Source organism: Canis lupus, chromosome 38 (assembly GCF_048164855.1).
Source record: "Canis lupus baileyi chromosome 38, mCanLup2.hap1, whole genome shotgun sequence".
Lineage (NCBI taxonomy): Eukaryota > Metazoa > Chordata > Mammalia > Carnivora > Canidae > Canis > Canis lupus.
The window spans coordinates 22,331,371-22,352,422 of NC_132875.1; the positions used below are offsets into that span (position 1 = coordinate 22,331,371).

Sequence of the window (21,052 nt, forward strand, 5' to 3'; positions counted from 1 at the left end):
CAGGCGCCAAACCGCTGCGCCACCCAGGGATCCCTTTTCTGTTTTATAGTTTGCTTTTTTTCTCCCTAACACTGGATAGTTTCCTGTTTACATAGCGTCTTTTTTTTTTTTTTTTAAGATTTTATTTATTTGAGAGAACAGAGAGTGAGAGAGAGAGCACGAATGCTGAGCAGGGAGCCTGAATTGGGGCTCGATCCCAGGATCATGACCTGAGCCAAAGGCAGACACCTAACTGAGCCACTAGACACCCTCTGCTTGCATAACCTCTAAAACTTTATGGCTCTTTATCTTCTCATAGATGAACCATCATTTACTTAACAGTTTATACTAGTTTCCCTGCTACATGTTTAATGAATATCTTTGTGCATAAACTTATATATTCATTCATTTCAGCAAACATGAATTACATAGTAGTTGCAAGTACTGAAGCTTTATGGTTCCTGTACAAGAACTGTGTTTTTAGATTTAGTGGAGGTGATGATTCATGTACTGGAGAACAGTAGTACAGAAAGGCTTTGTAGGTGAGATGATTTCTAACCTCAAATGTGTATGTAGATGTTTACCAATTGTATTCTACACAGAGGACACTGCACAGGCAAAGGTACATCAGCTTTAAGACCAGCACGATCAGATGGGGAACTGCAGGTAGTTCAAGATAGATGGATTGTGGTGTAGGAGATGTGATATGGCAAGAGTCAGTGAACTGAGATCCTCATGGAAGGTGATGAGCTTTTAATTAAAAAAAAAAAACAAAAAAAAAACCTTTAGAACAGCATGTGGAAAAGAGATTGAAGGAGACGGAATGAAGATAAGGGAAATGCAGAGATCTCCGCTAGAGATGATGAGCACAGTTGCAGCAGGAATGGGGCTGAGCAGTACAGATAGGAGAGAGGGTAGAGAAATAAGAGTCCTGGTCATTAGTCAGATAAGGAGTCTGAGCAAAGTGCAGAAGTTATGATGACCCTCAGATTTCTGGGTTGGATGAAGATACTGATATAAACTTGAGGGGGAAATGGTAAGTTTGAGATCATGGTTGCATCTTTCTTATTCTGTTGCAAAAATTTGTTTTATGAGTATCTTCCTTGTGAGACGGTAAGTGCTGATTTATGAACCTTGTCTGCCGCTTTCCTGCTATATTCTCAGCCTCTAGTTTTTGTATTTGTGTTTGTTTTTTCCCCAGCTTCTAATTTGTGCCTGCTCATTTAGTTTGGAATTGTTGGGTATATTGTTACTATATTCTATTATTATATATTTTTTCAATGGGAGAACCCCTCTTAGTTTTCATTTATTTCACTTAAAAAATTAGATTCCTTTTTTTTTTTTTTTTTTTTTTTTTTAAGGATTTTGTTTATTTTGGGGGGTCCCTGGGTGGCTCAGTGGTTTCACCTGCTTTCAGCCTAGGGCATAATTCTGGAGACCAGGGATCAAGTCCCACATCGGGCTCCCTACATGGAGCCTGCTTCTCCCTCTGCCTGTGTCTCTGCCTCTCTCTCTCTCTCTCTCTTTCTCTCTATGTCTCTCATGAATAAGTAAATAAAATCTTAAAAAATTTTTTTATTTATTTGAGAGAGAGAACCAGAGAGAGAGCATGAGTGAAGGGAGGGGCAGAGGCAGAAGCCGACTCCTCACTAAGCAGGGAGCCGGATCCAGCTTTAACTGATTGAGCCACCCAGGCACCCCATAGATTCTCTTCTATTTTAACAGAAATGCAAGCTTGCTATGGGAAAAAGAGAAAAGGATATTATAGCACAAGACGGTTCAAAGAACAAAATGGAATGATAGGTAACATTCTGTTCAGTTGAAAGAACAAAATGGAATGATAGGTAACATTCTGTTCAGTAGTCAGATGCTTCTCCCTCTGCTCCTCTACCCATCCCTTCTTATGCACACTCAGCAGCCTCTTTTTCTCTCTCTCTCTCTCTCTCAAATAAATAAAATATTAAAAAAAAGAAAAAGAAAAAAGCTCTCCCTTGTTTGTCCCCACTCCCAGTATGGTCTGGTTCCCTGTGTGCTTTCATTTTTTTTGTCCTTCTGATAATTATTTTCATATATCTAAACAACATGTATATGTTACTTTTTTGGTTTGTTAATTTTGCTACTTATGATACATACTGTTACAGTGTATGCAAGTGTTAGCTCACCCTGTTACTCTCCTATCATTTGCTGAAATAGGTGGATCGCTGGCTTTTTGTTGTGAATCCTAACAGAAGGGCATCTTTATGCCTCATCTCTTATTAGATTCACATTCTCTAGAAGGATCCTGTAATTGCCTTTCTGAGGGGTAAGCATGACTGCAAGTGTTCTTGCAGTATGAGAGAGGTTCCAAAGTTCTTTGGTATGCAGACTTGAACTTCATCCCTTTATATTCGCTTCCTTATTTTACTCTTGCTTTTGCTCCTTGAATTCCAAGTCTGGAAATACATTCATCTTGTCTCTGATACAAATAATTGTTAATGATTTTTGAGCACTCATGATGTATCAGGCATTGACTAGGAGTTTTATATATACTGATCTTAATTCTGTCAATAGTCTTCTGCTGGGTAGGTAATATTATTGCTCCTATGTTGTAGGTGAGGAAATTGAAGCTCAGAAGGGTGTATAACTTGCCCAGGATCTCACAGATAAAAGGTGGTAATGTCTAGGCTTCAGCATAAGTCTGACTCTTGATCCTACCTTCTTAACCATGGAGATATACTACCAGCTAAGTTCCTCAGTAGCAATTTCTCTTCATTGTAAAATTTGGGTAAATACTGGTTGTGGGTTTCCTCCTCCCTTCTGTTTTTCTTTTTTTTTTTTTTAATATTTTATTTATTCATAGAGACACGAGAGAGAGAGAGAGAGAGAGGCAGAGACACAGGCAGAGGGAGAAGCAGGCTCTATGCAGGGAGCCTGATGTGGGACTTGATCCTGGGTCTCTAGGATCACACCCTGGGCTGCAGGCGACGCTAAACCGCTGCGCCACCGGAGCTGCCCCATGTTTTTCTTTTTTCTTTTTAAAATTTTATTTATTTTTGTCCCTTCCCCCCCCCCCCCGCCTTCATGTGGCTTTCTTGAACATTTTTTAGAATTTCACTTTATCTGTAATAGTCCCCCTTATCTGTGGTTTCCCTTTTTGTGGTTTCAGTTACCTGTGGTCAACCACAGTTAGGCAGCAGATGATTCTGACATACTGTCAGAAGGCCAGTAGTAGCCTAATGCTGTGTCATGATACCTACGTCTTTCCCCATGCTTCTTGTCCTCAACATAGGGATTTTATCATCTTGTACTATCATAAGAGGAGTGAGTGCACTGAAAGATTTTGAGAGGGAGACCACATTCACCTAACTTTGATTACAGTATTTGTTATAATTCTGTTTTATTACCACTCGTTGTTAATTTATGCCTAACATAAATCAAACTTTATAATAGGTATGTTAGCTACAGGAAAACACAGTCTACATGGCATTTGATACTATGGTGGCTTTAGGAATCCATTGGGGGGGTCCTAGTATCCCCCATGGCTAAGAGAGCTACTGTATTGTATTTTTGAGGGTATTTGTATAACTTTTCAGTGGTTACTAGGTATTATATTCTATAACACCTAACTAATTGCAGTCTACAAGTGTTGACATCTTACCAATTCAAGTGAAGTGTAGAAACCTTACCTCCATTTATTCTCCTTCGTATATAATCGTCTTAGATATTTCCTCTGTATACACTTACCCACCATGTAAGACAGTGTTCTAATTTTTGGTAAGTGTCAAAACTAAAGGGAAAAAAACCCTGATCTTATCTTCCTATGTTTTTATTCTTTTCATTGTTCTTTTCCCCTCATATTCTAAGATTCTTCCTTTTATCATTTCCTTTCCATTTAGAGAACTTCCTTGAATCAGTTTTTGAGGGTAGATCTTCTGGCCAAATGTCTTGATTCACTTTTTTATACCTGAAGGATATTTTTGCTGATCATAGAATTTGAGTTATTCCATCTTCCAGTTCACTGATTCTTTCCTCTTTTTTCTTCATTGGCTGCTGAAACTGTCTATTGGGTTTCTTATTTTAGTTCTGTGTTTCATTTCTAAAATTCCCATTTCTGGTCTTCTCTGTATCTTTTATTTCTTTGCTAAGACTTTTTGTTTATTTTATTTTATTTTTCACTTATTTCAAGCATTTTCATAATTGCTTATGGAAACATATTTATGATGACTGCATTAAAATCCTTGTCAAATAATTCTAACATCAATGTTATCTCGGTGTCTTTTCTCTTTCAAGTTGCGATGATTTTTGTTCTTGAATTTTTTTTTAATATAAACTCAGTTTGCCAACATACACTGTAACACCCAGTGTTCATCTCATTTGCCGCCCTTAATGCCTATTACTCAGTTACCCCATCCCCCATCCACCTCCCCTTCAGCAACCCTTTGTTTCCCAAAGTTAGGAGTCTCTCATGGTTTGTCTTCTAGTTTTGGATTGATAGTGATTTTCTTTTGAAACTTCTCTTTTGGGATACCTGAGTGGCTCAGCGGTTGGGCGCCTGCCTTCAGCTTGGGGCATGATCCTGGAGTCCCGGGATTGAGTCCCGCATCAGGCTTCCTGAATGGAGCCTGCTTCTCCCTCTGCCTGTGTCTCTGCCTCTCTGTCTGTCTCTCTCATTACTAAATAAATAAAATCTTTTTTGTGGTTGTTGTTTTAAGATTTTATTCATTTATTCATGAGAGACCCGCACACAGAGAGAGAGGCAGAGGGAGAAGCAGGCTCCACGCAGGGAGCCCGACGTGGGACTCGATCCTAGGTCTCCAGGATCAGGCCCTGACCGAAGGCGGCGCTAAACCGCTGAGCCACCCGGGCTGCCCAATAAATAAAATCTTTAAAAAAAAATACAACACTTGTTTTGGATTGACAGTGATTTTCTTTTGAAAACTAACATTTTGGGTGTTGTGCTATGAGACTGTGGGGCTTTTTTAAATCTTGTGTTCTAGGGATCCCTGGGTGGTGCAGCGGTTTGGCGCCTGCCTTTGGCCCAGGGCGCGATCCTGGAGACCTGGGATCAGATCCCACATTGGGCTCCCGGTGCATGGAGCCTGCTTCTCCCTCTGCCTGTGTCTCTGCGCCTCTCTCTCTCTCTCTCTCTCTCTCTCCCTGTGTGACAATCATAAATAAATAAAAATTAAAAAAAAAATAAATCTTGTGTTTTAGCTGGCCTCCTCTGACACTTGCCAGCAAAGAAGAGAGAGTGCCATCTTGTTAATTGCCAGATGGGTGGAAAGTCCAGGCTTCTTACTTGGCTTCATTTTTTTTTTTCAATATTTGTTCTTTTTGTTTTTTTTTTTTATTTTTTTTTTTAAGATTTTATTTATTTATTCATAGACACAGAGGGAGAGAGGCAGAGACACAGGGAGAGGGAGAAGCAGGCTCCATGCAGGGAGCCCGACGTGGGACTCGATCCTGGGTCTCCAGGATCACACCCCAGGCTGCAGGCGGCGCCAAACCGCTGTGCCACCAGGGCTGCCCCTTACTTGGCTTCATTATGTTAGGTGGGGTTGGAAGTTCAGGCTCCCCACTGACTGCCTAGGCTGATACCATCCTGGCTGGAAGGGTAGAAGTGCCTTGTTCCTGTTCTCCATGTGGGCTCCACTAACACTGCAGTGGGAGTCCTCATTACAGACTGGTGGGTATGAACATCTGGCTGCCCACTGAGCTTTCTTTGACAGTAGTGCAATTAGTGGGGAAAGGTGCCTTTCTATAAATAGGCAATAGTGAAGTTCTAGACTCTATTTAGATTTTGTTGATTGGGATGAAGGTGGAACTACGCTATTTTCCACATTGGTTGCTAGAGTATAGTAATTCTTGCCTAAAAGTTTTCTGTCTCTGTGAGCTGTCCTTTCCTGATCCTGTGGCCAGTGAAAGCAGGCTTGTCTTGAGGCTTTATTTGTGTGAGCCTGTTGGTGTAACAGGACTGTTGGCTTCTCCATCATTCAGTCTGGGATGTATAAGGCAAAAAGAAAATCCTGTGTCATTCCTCATATCCTGTAGTCTCTAGCCAGTCTGTCCTTGCTCTGCCCTCCAGAGTTTTTTTTTTGTGTTTATGTATGTTGTCCAGAGTCTTTAGCTGTACTTAGCAGGAGGAATTAATTCCTTTCTTAGTTATTTTATTTTGTTTTGCTTTGTTTTTAAAGATTTTATTTATTTATTCATGAGAAACACACACAGAGAGAGGCACAGGCAGAGGGAGAAAAGCAGGCTCCATGCAGGGATCCTGATGTGGGACTCGATCCCGGGACTCCAGGATCATGCTCTGAGCTGAAGGCAGGCACTAAGCCGCTGAACCACCCAGGGATTCCCCCCTCCCCTTTTTTAGTTATTTTAAATAACAGGTACTAATTTTTATTGTTTTATTTACACTGTGATGGTGCTATTTCTGGGACAACCTTCAGAAAGCTCAGATACTGCCTGCCGACCCCAGTTGTTACATCAACATTTAAGGGCTAGCAGATTGTAGACTTTTTTTTTTTTTTTTTTTTGGATTGTAGACTCTTCTTAATGTTTGAATCTTTTATTCCTGGGGCCACTTGTAGTATTATCTTGAACTATTAAGAGCTTTTATTACTACATACAAAAATGTCATGAAAACATTCTTTTATTTACTGTTTAGTTGGAAAAGCTTGTGGATTTGAGTATATGTAAAAAAAAAAAAAAAAAGAAGAAGAAGGGATCCCTGGGTGGCGCAGCAGTTTGGCGCCTGCCTTTGGCCCAGGGCGCGATCCTGGAGACCCGGGATCGAATCCCACGTCGGGCTCCCGGTGCATGGAGTCTGCTTCTCTCCCTCCCTCCCTCCCTCCCTCTCTCTCTCTCTCTCTCTCTCTCTGTGATTATCATAAATAAATAAAACATTAAAAAGAAAAAGAAAAAAATAGTGTTGATACCTGCACCAAGGGCAGGATGTGCAACTCATGTATTTTTATCCATAAGAGTGGTACAGTGTACTTTAACTTAGGATATGTACTAATTTACTTCTTTTTTTTTTTTTCAGCTGGAGTCGAGATGGTCATAAGCTCGTGAGTGCTTCCACTGATAACATAGTGTCACAGTGGGATGTTCTTTCAGGCGACTGCGACCAGAGGTTTCGGTTCCCTTCACCCATCCTAAAAGTCCAGTACCATCCACGAGATCAGTATGTTTCACTGGCACTGTTCTTTCCTGGGGCAGGGTCTGATTCTTTGTGGCCTAGCTCCAGGCTCATGACAAGTTCAGTTTAAGGTTTAGGAGGCAAAAGCACACATCTATTCAAATCTTCTACATAAAATAATGTTTCTCTTTAGGTTGGCTTTACTGAATAGATTTTAAGGAGAGTGTTATTGTATTATATAATTAAAAACTGGGCAATATTAAGACTTTGGAAGTGGGCAGAGATAGGAATGAGAATAATAACTGGTCCTTGACCTGGAGCTTTTTGCCTGCTCCACCTCCCCAGTTATTTGAATTTCTTTAGAGGGAAATAGTTCAATATTAAAACTCATATAGATAGATAGATAGATAGATAGATAGATAGATAGATAGATAGATAGATAGATAGATGGAAAGGGGAAAGGGAAAAGAAGAAAAGGAAAAAGAAAGAAAGAAAAAGAAAGAAAGAAAAAAGAAAGAAAAAGAAAGAAAGAAAGCAAGCAAGCTACATTTAAAACCACGTTTAAGAGAAAGAGTTATACACCATTCCATTACCCAGACATAACTGTCTTCATTTCTCTTGGCTCTTTAGTAGTCACGCTCTCTTTAAGCATAATGTTTATTATCTAGTGCTTTATAGTTCATAAAGCACATTATATACATATGAGATGTACATAAGTAATGTATTTTTGCATCATTTTATTTTATTTTAAAGATTTTATTTATTCATGAGAGACAGAGCGAGGCAGAGACATAGGCATGCTGGGAGCCTAATGTGGGACTCGATCCCGGGATGCACAACCACTGAGCCACCCAGGCATCCCTTTACATCATTTTAGTTAGCATTTTGCCTTTTTACTTTATTGCATACATATTTCTACTGGCTTGCTACTTCTTCGTATTTATTTTTTATGATTACATTTTGTTTTGTTAAGCTAGGATCTGGTAGCTATATTCAGTCGTTTCCCTGTTATTAGACATTTGGATTTTAGGCTTTCTACTGTTTTAAATTTGCTTGGGCCGGGATAGGTGATGGAGATAGCAAGAGATCAGGGAAAAGGGCAAGAGAATCAGCCTTTTGATACCAAAGCAACAGCCAATGTATTATTCATATTTTTAAACAGGAACAAGGTTCTCGTGTGTCCCATGAAATCTGCTCCTGTCATGTTGACCCTTTCAGATTCCAAGCATGTTGTTCTGCCGGTAGATGACGACTCCGATTTGAACGTGGTTGCATCTTTTGATAGAAGAGGGGAATATATCTATACAGGAAATGCAAAAGGCAAGGTAAGCCTGCAAGCAGAGCAATGGGCATCAGTCATCCTGTGCAGTGGCTTATTTTGTGTTTACTTGTTCTGCTTTCTTTGAAATATCTTTTATCCCTGGACTAAGCCTGTCTCCTACCTGTGGCAAATGTGACCTATTTTTTCTCACATGCCTTCATAATAGTTTTTTGGATTGATTTATTAAAAAAATTTTTTTTAAAGATTTTATTTGACAGCATGCACAAGCAATGGGAGAGGGAGAGGGAGAAGCAGGCTCCCCCCGCCAAGCAGTGAGCCAGCCATGGGACTCTGGGATCATGACCTGAGCTAAAGACAGATGCTTAACCGACTGAGCCACCCAGGCGCCCTGTTCTTTTTTTTTTTTTTTTTTAAAGATTTAATTTATTCATGAGAGAGACAGCGAGAGACAGGCAGACATACAGGCTCCCCGCAAGGAGCCTGATGCAGGACTTGATCCCAGACCCCAGGATCACTCCCTGAACCGAAGGCAGATGCTCACCCACTGAGCCACCCTGTTGTTTTTATTTAGAGTGATCAGAGACTACTTGGCTTAGAAAGGGTGGAGGGGCCTTTTGCTAATAAGGAAGGCCATTACTCATTTATAAAATTTAAAAGTCATAGTATAAAATGGAACACATCTGATCAGAATGTCTTAATGCCTAGTTCTGTAAATATTTAAAATTCAGGCCAGCTTAACCTGTAGTTTTATAGAGTAAGAAGTTAGGTTAGCTGAGCTCTCAGGTCCCTATTTTGCTTTGATTTTTTTAAAGATTTACTTACTTATTTTAGGGAGAGTATATGTGCATGTGCAAGCCAAGGGGTCAGGTGGGGTGGTAGGGCCAGAGGGAGAAGGAGAGCATGAGAAAGGGAGTAAAGCAGACTCTGCTGAGTGTGGGAATCGACGCTGGGCTTTATCTCAGGACCTTGAGATCATGACCTGAGCTGAAACCAAGAGTTGTACACTTAGCCAGCTGAGCCACCCAGGTACTCTTCTAAGGTCCCTTTTAAGCTTAGAGTTTGTAGTTCCATTAGGCAGTTTGATTTTTTTTTTTTTTTTTTTTTTTTTTAATGGTGATTGGAGCATATAGGCTAGTATAATTGTATGGCTATCTTAGAAAGTGGCCATTTTTGGAAATTGTGGTAAAATGCACAACAAAAAGTCTATGATCTTAACCATCTTTTTCTTTTTCTTTTTTTTTTTTAAGATTTTATTTATTTATTCATGAGAGACACAGAGAGGCAGAGACACAGGCAGAGGGAGAAGCAGGCTCCATGCAGGGAGCTCGATGCGGTACTCGATCCTGGGACTCCAGGATCACGCCCTGGGCCGAAGGCAGGTGCTAAACCACTGAGCCACCCAGGGATCCCCCATCTTTTTCTTTTTAAGATTTTATTTACTGGAGAGAGAGTGAGGGAGACCGTGAGAGAGCGAGAGAGAGAGAGGACAAGCAGGGGGAGGGACAGAGGCAGCCTTCCCATGGAGCAGGGAGCCTGATGCCGGGCTCCATCCCAGGTCCCTGGGATCATGATCTGAGCCAAAAGCAGATGCTTAACCAACTGAGCCACCCAGGCACCCCGTCTTAAGCATTCTTAAGTGCATAGTTTAGTAGTATTGAGTACATTCACATTGTGTACCTATCACTACCATGTGTCTCCAGAATTGTTTTCATCTTATGAAACTAAAACTCTGTACTTGTTAAGAGGGAACCTCCTATTCCTTGCTCCTTCCCACCTCTTGGTGGCAAACAGCATTCTTTCTGTGTGTATAAATTTGGCTACCCTAGGTACTTCATGTAAGTGGACTCATACAATATCTATCTTTTTGTCACTGGTTTATGTCACTTAGCCTGATGTCCTGAAGATTCCTTCATGCACAGCATGTGCCAGAATTTCCTCCTTTTCACAGCTGAATATATTCCACTGTAGTCATTTACCCCCTTTTATCCACTCATCTGTTGATGGTACTTGGGTTGCTTCCACCTTTTGACTATTGTGAATAACACTAAACGTTGTAGTTTTTTTAGGATTTTATTTATTTGAGAGAGCGATAGAGTGCACAAGTGAGCATAAGCAGGGGCTGAGGACAGCTGGAAAGAAGACTCCCCTCTGAGTGGGGAGCCTGATGCAGGGCTTTGGGATCATGACCTGAGCCAAAGGCAGACGCTTAACTGACTGAGCTACCCAAGCACTCCTAAACATTGTATTTTTAGAATAGATTAAAGAGATGGTCCTTTATTTGAAGAATTAAAAGGTAATTAATCAGGTTGAATCAATTAATCAGGTTGAATATATGAGGTGTTTATATTTTTACCTAGTCTCTGCTCAGCTTTAGAAATGGAAGCCAGATCTAATTACTGTAAGTTATCAAAATACTTAATTTTTTTTTTTCCTTTGAACTTTAGATTTTGGTCCTAAAAACAGATTCTCAGGATCTTGTTGCTTCCTTCAGAGTAACAACTGGAACGAGCAATACCACAGCTATTAAGTCCATAGAATTTGCCCGGAAGGGGAGGTGAGACCTTGTCTTTTTAGGGACAGTTTTAAAAGTGAGTAGAATGCAAAAATACATTGAGATTCACAGTTTTTGTGTATATTATACTTAAATCTTTAAGAAAGTTTACTTGAAAATAACTAGAAACTGTCAGTATTTGATTCTTAAGTTCATACAATTTTATTGCATTGAACCAGCAGTTACATCCTCTTTTCTGGCAATTACTAGGCAGTTCCTTTACAGAAAAGATATCTGGGTGGTATGTGCTTAGAAATAAAATGTCTGGCATATATATGTACTGGGTAAAGATGAGCTATTTTAGTAATCAGAACTGAGGTCACAGAATTCACATAAACATACACTATTTACACAAAACGTATGTACTCTCTTGCTTTCAGATGTTTTTCTGATAAGTATGGTTGCCCAGCTAGAAGTAGATAGGTCAACAGAAATGAGAAGAGTTAGGTTGTCAGTGTCAGGAGGGCAGGTAACAGTCCTCTTATCTTGTATAGGAGCACCCACGTGTACTTAGAGGACACTCATGTTCAAAGTTCTCTTGAATTAAGAAAAGCCTAGTGAAGTCTGTAGGAAGGTAGTGAAATAACTTAACATTTTGGACAGATTTCCAGTGTAACAGTAGAAAGTTTAACATTTTAAAATGACATATTTAGTTTATCAACTCGTTAGAAAGAATATGTCACGTATAAAATGGGCCAAAGAAATGAAGTACTCACTGTACGTCTTACTACGTAAGTTTGTGAATTCAGCAAGCTGGTTTCATTTTGGAGATCTTGAATTTCAATCAAATACTAAAGATTAAAAAAATACTGAAGATCAGTTTGTGTATATAGGGTTCAGGGATACACAGAAAGTATAGAACATGTTTTCACTTCAGCTTCTATTTCGCTTTGGAAGGTGACAAGTAAATACATAAGTAAGCTAGCCTGTCACTGAGTCTTCTCAATGGAGTAGTTAGTTCTGTGGTACTGTTCTAAATAACAGGTAGAAAATGTTAACAGAAACTGATTTCTGACCTCTTGTGTTAATGTCTTTATCCCTTCTCTAGTTGCTTTTTAATTAACACAGCAGATCGAATAATCCGAGTTTATGATGGCAGAGAAATCTTAACTTGTGGAAGAGATGGAGAGCCTGAACCCATGCAGAAGTTACAGGACTTGGTAAATAGGTATGTATCACCACCTAGGATAATGCAGGGGAGTTCATGAGCTGAACTCAGCTTCTGGTTCTCCTTGGGTCCTCTCTTTGTCTTTTAGGACCCCGTGGAAGAAATGTTGTTTCTCTGGGGATGGGGAATATATCGTGGCTGGTTCAGCTCGGCAGCATGCCTTGTACATCTGGGAGAAGAGCATTGGCAACCTGGTGAAGATTCTCCATGGGACAAGAGGAGAACTCCTCTTGGATGTAGCTGTAAGTAGGAGAGGTTGCCCTTGTGACTGATGTGAAACATGTAATCTCGGATCCATTCTTAGAGCTGATTTTTCTTTCCTTCCTTGCATTTAGTGGCATCCTGTTCGACCCATCATAGCATCCATTTCAAGTGGAGTGGTATCTATCTGGGCACAAAATCAAGTAGTAAGTATTTTTCTGGTTTAATTGGCTTAGAAGGTAAATATCCTCTGTTTATAGCGGAGAGCCTTATAGATAGTAAGCTAAAAACGATCTGTTTAATTTCTTTTGCATGTGATTCTTGTAACCTAATTAAATTGATTCAGTTTTGCTTTATTTTGATGGGAAGATCTTGGTCCAAAGCTTGATTTGCTACTCTGTCTTCAGGGAGAAAGTCTGGGGTACTTTGTTATATTTTTCTGTTCCTGAGTTTTCTTTTGCTTTTCTTATTTTCAGCTCAGTCTCTGTTTTAGATCTTATTTTTATTTTGAACACCTTTAATCATGTTCATAATCGTGTACTCCTAAGAAAAGGTAACATTTTACCTGATAAGTACATCTTAAAAAGATTAAAGATGGCAGTTCTCATGAAACAACTATAGTTAATAACTTGGAACATTAAATATCTAAATACTTTAAACCAGTAAAACCTATAGGTACCTGATTTTTATGATTTGCCAAATAAAACCTCAGAGTTGAGTCTTCAGTGCTCTGTCATTTAAATCCGTAATGGCTAGCTTACACACTGTTGTTTCTCATATGGTTAAGTAGTATATTTCATTTGTGGCATAGGAAAATTGGAGTGCGTTTGCACCAGATTTCAAGGAGCTGGATGAAAATGTGGAATATGAGGAAAGGGAATCAGAGTTTGATATTGAAGATGAAGATAAGAGTGAGCCTGAGCAGACAGGTAATATTTCTGGACTGCAGTTTCTTTTCTTCAAGCCTACACGGTTTTGACAGTGTTCTGAGAGTCTCTGCATACAGTGGGCATTTTTACTAGGGTTCAGCAGCTCTTTTGCCATTTCTCCGTGTTTCCTGATGAATTGTAGATGGTCAGCTGGTCGTGCTGGGTGCTCAGTCTATATCAGGTATGGCAGTACAATGAAGGTAAACAGCACAGCTCTGGAGTTCGACTGCCTTGGGCAAAATGCTTATTCTCCAAACCTGATTTTCCTTATCTGTAAAATAGTGTTGTGGGGAATAAATGAGAGAATTCCTGTAAGGCTCTCAGTGTAGTGCCTAGGCCAGGGTAAGCATTCAAATGTTATTTTTGATTATGAGTGTGATAATGATCATTGTTTATTTGATTTTTAAGTAAACTCTGTGCCCATTGTGCAGCTTGAACTCATGACCCCAAGATCAAGAGTCACCTGCTCTACCAACTAGGCCATCCAGGTGCCCCTCATTGTTATTTTTAAATTTTGTTTTCTGAACGACTTAGATAGGAAGCTCCTTTAGAATAAAGATTTGGCTTTTCAATCCCCATGGTTGTCTAACACAGGGCTTTAGTTATTTATTTTTTTAAAAAATTTTTTATTTATTTATGATAGTCAAACAGAGAGAAAGAGAGGCAGAGACACAGGCAGAGGGAGAAGCAGGCTCCATGCACCGGGAGCCCGACGTGGGATTCGATCCCGGGTCTCCAGGATCGCGCCCTGGGCCAAAGGCAGGCGCCAAACCGCTGTGCCACCCAGGGATCCCTAGTTATTTATTTTTAAAGATTTTATTTATTTATTCATAGAGACACAGAGAGAGAGAGAGAGGCAGAGACACAGGCAGAGGGAAAAGCAGGTACCATACAGAGAGCCTGAATGTGGGACTTGATCCAGGGTCTCCAGGATCACACCCTGGGCTGCCCTAACACAGGGCTTTATATCTAAAGGGGTTCATGTGGATGAATCCTTAGTATTCCTGGTTATGAATTAATTACTCGCTAAGTAATTAATGCCACAGGTCATGGCCTGCTGGACCATGGGACGGTGCCAGGAATTAGGGAATTGGGATTGAGGTTGGTTCTTCCAGATTGAAAGTGCTGGTCCTCACGTGTGTGATGTTAGATAACATATATGCCACCTGTGTTCTAGGCAGGTCATCAGGGAAGCAGCCTGTTCTGGATTATATTGATGTTGCTGGATTGTGTTGTGTGAAACCTTTCTAAACTCACCTAAGTTATTTCTCCTCCTTAGCACATCACAGCGTATGGAATTGAAATTACTTGTTGATATCTGTCTTCCTGGTTAGGGTGTGGAGTTTTTACTGAAGAACTGCATGTGGCTTTCTGGGTTGTCGCTGTATCCCCAGTGCCCAGCATGGGGTGGAGAGTCAGCACAGACTTGTGCAATGATTGAGTTTGGTTTTCCTCCTTTGTTTCTCTGGAATTTCAGTTTAGAGAAATCATTAGGCTGCAAGTAAAAAAAGCTGTCTTTTCCTTCATCTCACACCTGTGCCGCGTTTCTGCCCTGCAGGGGCTGATGCTGCAGAGGATGAGGAAGTGGATGTCACCAGTGTGGACCCTATTGCTGCCTTCTGTAGCAGGTGAGTCCTCTGTAGGCATGGCTGTGGGGTGCTGCTGCTGCTGCTACACCTCCTCCTCCTCCTCCAGCTGTGGTGTACTGCTCACCTCCCCTGGCTGTCCTCCATTCATTAGGTCAAAGTGATAAATAACTCCTTTGGTATACCAGATGTCCCTTCTCTTTTCCCCTGATAGAAAATCTTAAGAAAAACTGAAATAATTCATTTATACCATTTATTTTTACTATGGCTTTGTTATTCATTGTCTGATTTCCTTTTACTCATTTTGGCTTTCTTAAAGTTCTAGATCCATACTTGTTGCTTATGGGTTAATATAGGTGATTCTGCCCTAGAGGAAGGGTTCATGGTTTAAGCAACTGTCTCCTCTTTTTTCCAATCCCTTGCCTGATCCTGATCCAAATAGTGATGAAGAGCTGGAAGATTCAAAGGCTCTATTATATTTACCCATTGCCCCTGAGGTAGAAGATCCAGAAGAAAATCCTTATGGCCCCCCACCGGATGCGGTCCAAACCTCCCTGATGGATGAAGGGGCTAGTTCAGAGAAGAAGAGGCAGTCTTCAGCAGATGGGTCCCAGCCACCGAAGAAGAAGCCCAAAACAACCAATATAGAACTTCAAGGAGTACCTAATGATGGTAAGGGCTCTGTCTTTTCCCTGTTGCCTGATAGATACCACTTTTTACTCTCTGGCACTGTCTGGTAATTTCCCATTTGAGTGATTTTACCTTGAAGGAAATTTCCTGGGTTTTTTTTTTTTTTTTTTTTTTTTAATAGTGCCTTACAAGTTTGTAATGATTTCATCTGCTTTCTCTTTTAAATTGGAGAAATTGTGCCTTCTAGTACTTGCCTAAATGACAACGTGACACCCTCTGACTTCTGGCTCAGAGTGTGTTTCATTATACCATTCTTTTTTTTTCTGTAGAGTGGAGTGGTTTTATCAAGTGGTGAAGTACCAGTCAGACCTGGATAATCTTTTGATTCTTCCTACTTGCTTTTACAGTCTGACTCTGGAAGCCTTTATCATTCATTACTTCTTGGGGATAAGTCTGGGCGTGTATGTATGTGTGTATATTTACTGTTGAACATCCTTCTCTCCCTTTAGCTGACCATAGTTACTTAATTATGCGTTTCCTTGATGTCACTTGATAGTGTGCTGTATTGTTTCAGGCACTGTTGTTTATGTGTCACTGGTGAGTTTTACATCAGCTCCACAGTTGTTTTATTATCTCTGCTTTACAAAGGAGAAAATTTAGGCTTTGAGAGGTCCAGTGACTTGCCCAAGGTCTCAGGAAGTGGGGGAGTCAGGATTGTTACCCTGGTTGTCTTGGATGCAAAGCCCCATTTCCTTTCTACTCTCACCCACCAGTGCGCGTGTGTGCATTCCTGGTCTGGCTTGGTGTGATAGGTTGCCAGTGTGTCTCTCAGCTTCTGTTTTGGTTTAGAGCTGCTATAATATGAACCATACAGGCCACTCTTGCCCTTTGACCAAGTAACTATTTCTCATTCAAGGGCCATTCTTTTCAAGTTTTATAATTAGTAAGCGCACACTTTTCTCCTGGTTTTAATGAGTCTGGGACATGAGGGCAGCACTATGCTCCCAGGGAGTAATGGTATGTGGCCTGTGCCTAGTTGGTGTGCTGGGGTGGGCGGTATGTGGATCCCTTCCCGTGCCTCTCTGTCCTTTTACAGAAGTCCATCCACTACTGGGTGTGAAGGGGGATGGCAAATCCAAGAAGAAGCAAGCAGGCCGGCCTAAAGGATCAAAAGGTAAAGAGAAAGATTCTCCATTTAAACCGAAACTCTACAAAGGGGACAGAGGTTTACCTCTGGAAGGATCAGCGAAGGGTAAAGTGCAGGCGGAGCTCAGCCAGCCGTTGGCAGGTAAGGACACATTGGGAGCACTGTCTGGCTTGCTTCGCGGCCTTGCTCTGTACAGCCCCTGACTCCGTGTAACTGCAGCACCCTTTCCTTCCTTCCCTCCTTTTCCCACTGGCCGATTTTCTCAGTGTTAGGCTGCTGCCATGGGCTAGCTACACCAGATTTGGCTTAATTCGGTGGCTTTTAACGTTGGACCCATGAAGAGGTTTCAGGGAATCTATGTATATGCAAAATACTATATGAATGTTTTTGTGGGGAGGATGCCCATAGCTTTCAGCAGATTCATGTAGAGGTCTGTGATCTCCAAAAAGGACAAGAACCCCTGGTTTAATTAATTTCTTTGCCTATATTTGCTTCTAGGTTTGTTTTATTTTGCCTCAAATTAGAGAGTCAGACAGATGACCAGAAATACAAGCTTGCTTTATACAGTCCTGTTTGTAGCGTCTTGTCTTTATTTGTTCTAATTCCAGAGGTGGTGGTTCTCCCCCTGTCAGTCAGTAGTCAGTAGTCTAGAAGTAATAATTAAAAAATTGTCAGTAGTACCGTCATGTTAAGGAAGAAGGTGAGATGTTTTTCCAGATAGGAGATTATTTGTCACGTTTTTACGATTGAGGGAGTTTATTGGGGGACAGAACAGTTTTAATTTCCTGTCAAATACTTGTGGGTATAGGCCAGATGGTCTCTTGTTTGGAAAATAGTGATCAAATTGAGTCCAATTCTATTCATTGTTGACTTTTGGAAAATGGTCTATATGTGAGCACTGCTTTAGTGAATACAGTGCTCTGGATTTCCTGCAGCTAGGTCAATAGACTCAGAGACATGACTGATCAGACACCAGTGGTTGTTTGCAGGTTTTTTTCCCTCTTGCTTTAAAATTTCAACTTGAGTGTGTGACCCCATCTGTGCTGATGGGGACACATGACTGCGGTGTGTGACAGATCCTTGTTGGAGGTTGACCTGCTGTCATTCGTATGAACCTGAATTCCCTTCCATAGGAAAGCTAAAGCAGACTAATTCACATCCCACCTCATACATGTTAGACTTAGATTGTAGGTTTTTACAGCCAACACAGAACACTGAGCACCAATGTTTTTTCCCCAACAGCAGTATTTATGGTGTTCCAGTGAGAATCAGCACTTCCACATTCAATCCACTTAAGGCTTCACTTTCTATATATATTTTTAAATAGCTGGGAAAAGTTACATGGCCATTGCCAGCAAAGATGGCAGGTCGGTAATTGATTAATGTAAATAAAAGCGATCCCTCTATAACCTACTTCTTGTATAAGCTGATGCCACAGAGAAAAGCACGGCTTAAGTTTAAATAGATTTTTCTGGCTTGAAGAGCTGAAATGCTTCAGGGTGATTTAAAATGTGGCCACAGGGGTGCCTGGGTGGCTCAGTTGGTTAAGCGTCTGACTCCTGATCTCAGCTCAGGTCTTGTCTCAGGGTGGGGAGTTCAAGCCCTGCATCAGGCTCCACACTGGGTGTGAGGCCTACTTAAGATAAAGATAAATAAAATGTGGCCAGAAAAAAAATTTAAAAATTAAGTATGGCCAGACATATTGAATTAATTGAAATACTCTAGGACATAGTCCACTAGCTTCTTCAGAACCTGCCAGTAATTAATCATTTGCTTTTTAATAGTATGTGTATGCCATGTAAATCATTTAAAAGTTTTTGAAAATGAACGTTTCTCTCTTTAATCAACTTTTAGTTATAGTTGATGTGATCACTAGCAGTAAATAATTATCTCTGGCCTTTCCCACTTGGGTTTCTGTCAGAGACACCATGAACTGCTGTTAGATTTTACAGTAGCAGTGATGTCTCTCAGCTGTACTTCAAACTTGTCTAAATGAGAGTCAAAATCAAATGTCAGAAAGTCTACTCAGTCATTTTTATTTCCTAAAATTCTCAAAATACTGAATAGTTTGCAGTGAGATTTTGAACTGTATGTAAAAATAGATACGTCAGTATTAGAAGTCAGTGTTTCAAGCTCTTAGCAAGAGTGGATACGAGTCTCTAGGTCCTGTTAGGAGTTTATTTCTACTCACTTTGCTGACAAGGTTAAATGAGGTACTGACCTCAGTAAAGCTAGAACCTCTATCTTGGAAGAGCAGGGTGCTGTAAACTGGACTTTTATTTTCTGCTTTGTTTTTATTAGGTGTGTGAGTTGATGAGCCTTAGAGGGAGGCAGCTGTTTTAACAGCTTCATCCTTTAAAGGGTCTAGAGACTTCAGTGTATCAGACCGGGGGGAATGGTACCTTTTCTGACAACACACACACACAGAACAACTGCAGATAATGCACACATCTCACCAGCCTGTCATGACTGTGCAGTGCAAACTTCCCCACGTAAATTATAGTTCCTTCCTCCCATTTTCTCCTCTGGCCCTGTTAGTTAACCTTTTCCTGAATGGAAATCTCCATAACTGCAATGGCCAGATTAAACCAGAGGGTGCAGAGGAGCAGAATCTTAAAAAAAAAAAAAAAAAATCAAAGGGTGGGAGGTGCATTGTGGTTTGCTTCCACAACTTCCTCAGAAGGGCTGCATCGAGTTTCATGGGCTGGCTGCTGTGTGGTTTGGAGCTTGTGGAGGAGGCTGTACATCGCATAGGGTGAAACTGGGTGTCTGAGAACTCCTCAGATGTCTGAATTTCAGGACAACCGATCACAGCTTTTATGTGGGATTTTTTGGGCAAAACTGGGACCTCCTCCAATACCATGGTCAGCCTGGAGGGTCTGGGGCAGGTGAAGGCTGGCTGGCACATGCTGTTGAATTCCCTTGGTTCTCCCGCCACACTTCACTGCAGAGGCCGCTGAGGTGAAATCTCTTTGGCATTTGAATTTTGTACTCTTCCATACCTCAGATTTTCTATAAAAAGCATTATGTGTGCTCATTGTAGATTTTCCAGGGGATATTAAGAAACGAAACTTGATCCAAAGTGCCTGAGTTTGAAGTGTCTTCAAAAATCGATGGTCTGTAGGTTGTGTTGATAGATTCAAGGCTTTGTGGACCTCGCCTCTGCCCCAGTGCCCTACTTTTCCATTAGACCCAAACTGTTTGACGGGATCATAGGTGTGCAGCCTGTGTCGCTGCTCAGGTTAGATAACTGTGGTGACTGTTGGTTGAAATCTGCTGCTGAGCAGTTATGGAAGGAGCTAGTGAGTAAGGCCTCACTGGCCCCCCGACAAAGCTGATGGGGTCTGTTGCGTGTTGCCACAGGAGATGATGGCAGTCTTCACGGGAAGATTGGAAGACACCTGACCTCTGTAGAAATAATCTGGCCATCTGGAGTCTGGGGCTACAGAAGATTCTTCTTGATCATCAGTGCTAGCTAGCCTTATTGGACCTACATCCACGAAGACACACTTTCTCTGATGAACGAGGACCCGTCAGTGAAGCTTACTTAGTGAGGGTAGCCCTGAGCTTAGGACTTTACGAAAGGCCAGATCAACATCATTGGCACCATCTGTGGGATTCCCCTCAATTTTCTTACTAGATTCTCTCCAGAGTACAGTCCTCAGAACAGAGACTTGAGATTGGGCCGAACCACCACGGTCCTCATTGTCCTGGGATGGCTCAGGGATTCCCCAGGGACTTGGGCTTCTAGCAAGTGTGGCAAAGTTGTGGCACATTACACACATGGTCTGAAGAGCTCTTGGGGTGGCGGGCATGAAGAAGTTGGTATATACCTGGGTCTCTTGCAGGTGACAAAGGGCAGAGGCAGCAGAGGCGCAACTTCTGGGGGCACATGGACACCAGGCGAGTTTCCCTGAGTGGGGCCACGTCATTGATGTCCTGGTGCCAGCCTGCCACCCCAGGCCTCTGAGCCACCTCCTGAATCCCTTTGTTCTGAATACTTGGTGGGGACTGAATACTTTCTCCACCTCTTCTCTCTTTTTTTTTTTTTTTAAATGAGCAATCTTTCAAAGACTAATTTATGAACTCCTGCTAAAAATCAGCTAGTTGAGATCTTCTTTTTCATTCTTTGTGATCTAATTAGTGGACTAAGGTAATATTTGAAAGTTAATATCCATTGTTTCCTTGGGCCTCCTTCACTTTGGCTGCCGTCTGGAGGTACCAGTAACAGCTCTTCATCATGAGCTCAGTTTTTCTTATGTTACTGGTGATTTTTTTTATGTTGCAGCAAAATAATACAGATCCTTGGGGCAGATTTTTAAGTAGCCTGGAGCTCTTCTCATGTTGCTGTTGCTCTGTATTTTATCTTGCTCATAGTGTTACTGCTTGCTGTGGGTTTTGGTTTGTTACCTGATGCCTGGACAAGGCTCTTTTTTTTTTTTTTTCCAGCTGTCCA

General features: G+C 41.2%; 1 protein-coding gene across 3 annotated transcripts in view; it reads left to right on the forward strand.

The window, feature by feature from the left end:
* RBBP5 (RB binding protein 5, histone lysine methyltransferase complex subunit) overlaps positions 1–21,052 on the forward strand; it is a 39,490-nt gene that overhangs the window by 15,077 nt on the left and 3,361 nt on the right. For 2 of the 3 annotated variants that reach the window (XM_072814596.1, XM_072814598.1), the window contains 10 exons: positions 7,007–7,147; positions 8,265–8,427; positions 10,829–10,938; positions 11,984–12,103; positions 12,192–12,345; positions 12,439–12,510; positions 13,116–13,233; positions 14,792–14,861; positions 15,262–15,491; positions 16,546–16,737. In XM_072814596.1, the coding sequence (XP_072670697.1) occupies positions 7,007–7,147; positions 8,265–8,427; positions 10,829–10,938; positions 11,984–12,103; positions 12,192–12,345; positions 12,439–12,510; positions 13,116–13,233; positions 14,792–14,861; positions 15,262–15,491; positions 16,546–16,737 (1,370 nt within the window). The remainder of the gene's footprint in view (positions 1–7,006; positions 7,148–8,264; positions 8,428–10,828; positions 10,939–11,983; positions 12,104–12,191; positions 12,346–12,438; positions 12,511–13,115; positions 13,234–14,791; positions 14,862–15,261; positions 15,492–16,545; positions 16,738–21,052) is intronic. The other variant, XM_072814597.1, reaches the window with a different exon arrangement.